At 32.7% G+C, this 6,053-nt stretch overlaps 1 protein-coding gene across 1 annotated transcript; it reads left to right on the forward strand.

The window, feature by feature from the left end:
- Positions 1–1,875: 1,875 nt before the first annotated feature.
- LOC144553641 (purine permease 3-like) lies at positions 1,876–4,044 on the forward strand. Its single transcript, XM_078301887.1, has 2 exons — positions 1,876–2,785; positions 3,507–4,044. The coding sequence occupies exons 1-2, from the start codon at positions 1,979–1,981 to the stop codon at positions 3,855–3,857; spliced, it is 1,158 nt and encodes a 385-aa protein (XP_078158013.1). The 5' UTR covers positions 1,876–1,978; the 3' UTR covers positions 3,858–4,044.
- The last annotated feature ends 2,009 nt before the right edge of the window (positions 4,045–6,053 follow it).

Consider the following 6,053-nt stretch of genomic DNA (forward strand, 5'->3'; position numbering starts at 1 on the left):
ATTTTTATTTTATTTTCAAGAAGGTCACAAGAAGAGTAGCAACATAGATATCTACATGAAAGCTTGATACAGTAAATCAGACAGCCATTTTTATTGGCTGCAAAGTGCAACGGCATTGTTATCCTGATTCTTACAATTGAAATTAAGGTCAACGAACGAATGTAAATGCAGCCATCGGAAAAATTAGTAAGGTCCTGTTCGGCTGCACAGTGGAAATGGAAATAGGAACATGAATAGGAAAAGTTTGAACTAAAATTTACTGTTTACGTGAGAAAAAAAAATTCAGTTTGAGTGAATTTTCTTTTTCCCACGTGAACAGTATTTTCAGAATTACATTCGAACAGACCCTAAACAACTGAGAAAGATGATGATGTGGCACGCACGCACGAAAAGCATGCAGACTTAACCATCTTTCTACTTATATATAGATAAGCATAACATGATTCCATTTGGAATCAGCTAATATATGATATAATCAAGTTTTAGATTTGATTTTTTTTTAATATAGAACATATCCATATATTCGATTTTTGTTCGAATAAATCATTTTTTAACACTTTTATTCGTACTTAACAAAATAATTAATTGTGATAGATAAAATTTGAACATAATCTAACTCATTAAAAAAAATTAATTGTTTAAGGTTATTGTAATTGGAGAAAGATCATAATCTAAGATACTATGACAAAATGCAATGTCCAAATTAATCAACAAGAATCTTTGAATTTTTTGTATTGATTAAATTATATAACATGGACAAAATCTAATGGACTACTCTGTCTATATCTAATAGTGACAAGTGACAACAGTTCAAGGATATAGAAAGATGGTAAGTGGTAAGGGGAGGTAAGATAGCGGTTTTTTGTGTGAATTTCATTTATATATTTGTTTATAATATATTACGATTCTAGGAATAGATTATTTTTTCATTAATAGAAAAATGTAAAAAGAAGAAAACTGATAATTGTGTCTTTTCATTTGCAATTCTTATACACGCATTATAATGTTAGATTATTAGTTTAACATAGAACTTATACGTAAAATAAATATGTATTTGTATATTATCAATTTTATGCTTAATTAAAAATGATCATTTGCAATTAATATATTGAATATTAATGTGCCACATTTTTTTAATGTTTAGAACTTAATGAGTAAATTCAATTTAATGGTGAGCTGAAAAATAATATCAAATATGGTTCAGGTACACTTTTGCACATCACTTTATAATTTTTTTATATTCAACACATATGATTATGATGCTGGCGACAATATGCTGTTTATATTTTCTTTTAAAAAATATATATCTGTTGCCAAAATAATTGTTATAATTTTGAAATTTTGCAAGTAGAAATTAAATATGCATATAATATATATAAATTTCCATGTAATCCGAACCAACATATTGTCTCAAATTAGGATATCATCAGATGAGAGAAAGAAAATAATTAAGAAAAATGAACAAATCATTAGAATCTCAAACAGAGATGCAAATGTTTTTCGCAGTTTTGAAAATCCGGATAAGGATCCTGTATTTTGTGTATCGTTTAAAAGGATTTTGTTGTTTGCGCCGCGGTTCTTCAGTCAATGAGATATCAAATTTCGACTTACTAGTTACTAACTAATGACATAAATTAATGCACAAATTAATTTTGAATTTTCTTCAGAAATTTTATGTTTAAAACTCTCATTTCGTAAGCTTTTGTTTTTTTCTCACGAAAAACAACACAATAAATGTTTGATGCCTGTCCGTACACATAAATAAAATTCACAAATTTAAATTCCAATACGATTCCAATTCCATTTAACGCGACGCAACCCAACCGATCCTTGCACGGGAGAGAGAGATAGTGAATGATCTACCGCCCCCACTTAAACCCTTCTCTTTCTCTATATATAGCCAACTAAGGAATTAATAGTACCACCACCTAAAACCTTTCCTTCTTTCCTCTTGAAATTAAGCACCTCTTCTCTAATCATGGATGTAGAGAAAGCGAAGCAAGACTTAGAGAACCAAACCAGAGGCAAAACCATGAGCATAGAGAGCGGTGGCGTCGTGGAGCCTACACGCGACATGACCGGTGGTAACAGCAACAAAAGCCGGTTAATGGTGTTCCTCATCGGGCTTAACGTCTTATTGAGCGCATTGGGAAACACCGGAGGGCCCCTCATGTCGCGTCTTTATTTTCATAAAGGAGGCAAGCGCGAATGGCTCTCGTCTTTTCTTGAGACAGCCGGGTTCCCCATTCTCATAGTACCCATGTACCTCTCCTACCAAAACCGCCGCCGCACCGACCCCACCGCTCGCTTCTTCCTCTCCACCCCAAAACTTTTCTTGGCATGTGTGGTCCTCGGGATTCTCACCGGCGTTGACGATTACTTGTACGCTTATGGGCTATCTTTTCTTCCAGCCTCCACCTCAGCTTTACTGATCTCCACTCAGCTCGGGTTCACCGCCTTCTTCGCATTCCTCGTGGTGAGGCAACGGTTCACGTCATTTTCGCTCAATGCGGTTGCGTTGTTGACGGTAGGGGCAGTGGTACTGGGGTTGCATGCTAGCTCGGACAGGCCAAGCGGAGAGTCGAATGCGGATTACTACAAAGGGTTTTTTCTAACGCTAGGTTGTGCGGCACTTTACGGGTTAATCCTGCCGCTGATTGAGCTGACGTACAAGAAGGCAAACCAGGAGATAACGTACTCGCTCGTTGTCGAGATGCAGCTCGTCATGGGGGCTTTCGCAACCTTGTTCTGTGCTATTGGTATGATCTTTGCCAAGGATTTTCAGGTACTAAACATAGTAGTAGTACTAGTACAATTATTTCAATTGGATACAGAGATATTGACACAGCTGGTTTGACTTCTTGCAAAGCACTAGTCATATACTTTTTAATTTGAACTCAATTGATCATGGGTTGTATAAAGTTAAATGAGATCTGTCAATATCTTGACACGAAACATTTTCTCAGATATTAAGAGATACAAGATGTGAATTATGGATATAATTAGAATGTGGAATTTAGTAGAGCACCTGTGGTGTGCGGTTCCTAGTCATTGGGCTGTCTTCTTTTCAGAAAAGTAAAGAATCTATCTTTGGGCTGCACAAGTCTCTACTGGCTTTTGACAAATTGGCCGACAATAATTGAGGGCCCATTTGGTGACAAAGAATCATAATTGTGTACTATAGTTTAGTTTATATCTGATGGCACTATAGTATAGACTACAGACATCATGTGGTGTCCCAGAATGTTCTATTTATAAATTGAGGTAAATAGTTTTCAAGGAACAGTAAAATCAGGTTTGTTTTCATGTGCTGTGCCAGAATGTCCACTGGGCCTCTCATAGCCATCTAATTATCTGATCTAAGAGCTATTAATGGATTTAATTGGTACCAATTAATAATTAAACATATAATTTGATCAGAAAAGCATTTACATTTGGTATATATAACTGACCAATATCAAGAATTATGCAATTCTTTCTTTACAAAACTATGGTACCACTTGCAGGCAATTCCAGATGAGGCGAGAAATTTCGGACTCGGCGAGGTTCGATACTACGTTGTGTTGGTATGGTGCTCGATCTTCTGGCAATTCTTCTTCCTGGGCGCAGTCGGCGTGATCTTCTGTGTACACACGCTGCTCGCCGGCATCTTGATTGCCGGCTTCATTCCAATAACTGAAGTCTTGAGCGTCATTTGCTTCAATGAGAAATTCGGCAGCGACAAAGCGATTGCACTGGTTCTGTCGTTGTGGGGCCTTGCCTCGTATTCTTACGGCGACTACTTTGAAACCAATCAGAAGAAGAAAGAAGCTGCTCTAAGAGCCAAAATATTGGAAGAGTGTTCAAGAAATAATTAAAATGGAAGAAAAAGTGCTTAATTTTTGGTTTATTTGTATGAGCTGTTTGCTTTTTCATAATCCAAATAATTTTGCAATCAATTATTGCTAAATGAACGGAATTGTATGAACCCCAGAATGGATTAATAGGTTTGGTTATGATTTTCCTCTTGTAAATTAATAATATATTGTGGTTAAAAGGATTTTTTTTTTTATTTTTTTCCAAAAAGAAATGATCATGCTTTGTCTCATTTTTAATTTTAAGTTCATTACTTGAAAGGAAATGGATAGAAGAATTGGCTTTATAAAAATTGTTCTAATTTACCCGTAATTAATTAGCACTTTTTGATTTGGTTAAATTTACAAATGAACTCGCTGTTTGCTGAAGTTTATTGAGAGGACAACTTTACTTTCTACACTAAAAGGAAAAGGGAAAATTATAATACAAATTAAGTTACTGTCTACATGAACTAAAAAGACTTAAAATGCATGCACTGAACTAATGAAATAACGACTGAGATTGACACCTGTTTATTATATAATTTTGACATCGGTAAAAAATAATACATATATTAAAAAGAGTTTAAAAAAAAATATAATTTTAAATTGGACTCATGAAATTTAATCTATATTTTTATGGACGTAATACACATGGAAAAACATAAAATTTGATGTAATTATTATCATTTATCAAATAATTTGAAATTAAAAATAGTCTACACGTTTATTTTTTACTTTTACAATTTTTTCACTTGATTTGAAAATAGAGTCAAAAGTTGTCGTTATCTGGTTCAGCAAAAAGTATTTATGTGTTTGCTTTCTGCCTAAACTTACATGGGAGCCTTTTGACTTTGACCGAACGAAACAAAGTATCTCAAATAAAAATAAATTATACCTAGCTTAAAAAGTTTAATTGTGGCATACGACATACATGTTAAAATCAAGAAATTCCATTTAAATTTCATAGGAAGGTGTGAATAAATCCTTAATTCATTTGTGATAAAAGATAAAATCTTCTGTGAAAGAGCCTTTAAGTCCTTTATCTTGTAAATTAATTATAAACATTAAAAAATTTGAGTTTTAAATTATAGACATAAAAACTTGATAGAGTAAACATCCATTTTCTCTAAAAATAAATATCTTGTATCAGAGACCCAAGCTACAATAAATGCACAACCCAAATCTGAAATAAGAGAGCACAATTTTCCATCAATAATTGAGCAATAGATGCCTCAAGGTCAAGGGTGCTCTAATCGTTGCTACAACCAAATCAGAGACCCAATTAAGCTATAAACAAAATACCTGCCTCGGCTATCACTGAGTTTCTATGCATTATTTTTTTCAAAAAGGAAAATATAGTCCCTCTATATCGTTTGATTTAAGCTGAACGGGTCGATTTGATTCGATTCGTTTAATCGGACAGTCCGATTTCAAATACTAGACTTCTAATTTTTCGTTAAAACAAATAGGTAATATCAATTTGACAAGGACAAACAATACAATCTCCAAACTTTGAGACCAAATAATTTATTTGTTCTTAATTTCATGTTCTCGAAATAATTTATTGAATATTCTTGCCAAAAAGTCTAGCTAGCTTGCTTTGGCGTGCTTCATTGGACTGAACAACATAAATACTTGTTAAAAATTTCAACATCATAATATCATAAAATCATACTTTTTCCCTCTAAAATTAAATATTTAACATCATATTACATATCTCCCCCTCTAAAATTATAACATCACAATAAAAATTTCATGTGTACCCCTCAAAAACCTCAAGTTACATATTTCCCTCTCTAAAATTTATAATATCATATTTTACCCTTCTTAATTTCAAAACCTCACAAATTTACACAAGTTATTGACTTTTCTATTAAAACTCTTTATAAATTTATAAGTACTCATTTTTACCACTTATTAAAAAAACATATAATCTGTGTAAGGAAAATATTTCGTCTTTTAACTGATCAGTTTTCAAGGACAATTGGTTCATTTCTTTACTTGTGACGGATATACAATGACAATTATTCATATGCTTGGGTGAGTCCAATGAAGATGAATCATTTGTTCTTAAAATCAGTCAATTAGAAGACTAAATATTACTCTGAAACATGTTATATATTTTTTATTTTTTTAATGAAGAGTAAATGAGTATTTTTTATAAATTTTAAAAGAATTTTAGTAAAAAAAAGTCAATAAATTGAGTAACTTAATTTC

Source organism: Carex rostrata, chromosome 4, assembly GCF_964058835.1.
Source record: "Carex rostrata chromosome 4, lpCarRost1.2, whole genome shotgun sequence".
Lineage (NCBI taxonomy): Eukaryota > Viridiplantae > Streptophyta > Magnoliopsida > Poales > Cyperaceae > Carex > Carex rostrata.

What these genes read in the sequence shown, in the direction of transcription:
- LOC144553641 (XM_078301887.1), top strand. Translation starts at nt 1,979, where the DNA reads ATGGATGTAGAGAAAGCGAAGCAAGACTTAGAGAACCAAACCAGAGGC. An exon ending in TCTTTGCCAAGGATTTTCAG is followed by an intron (nt 2,786 to 3,506) that starts GTACTAAACATA and finishes TACCACTTGCAG; the next exon opens with GCAATTCCAGATGAGGCGAG.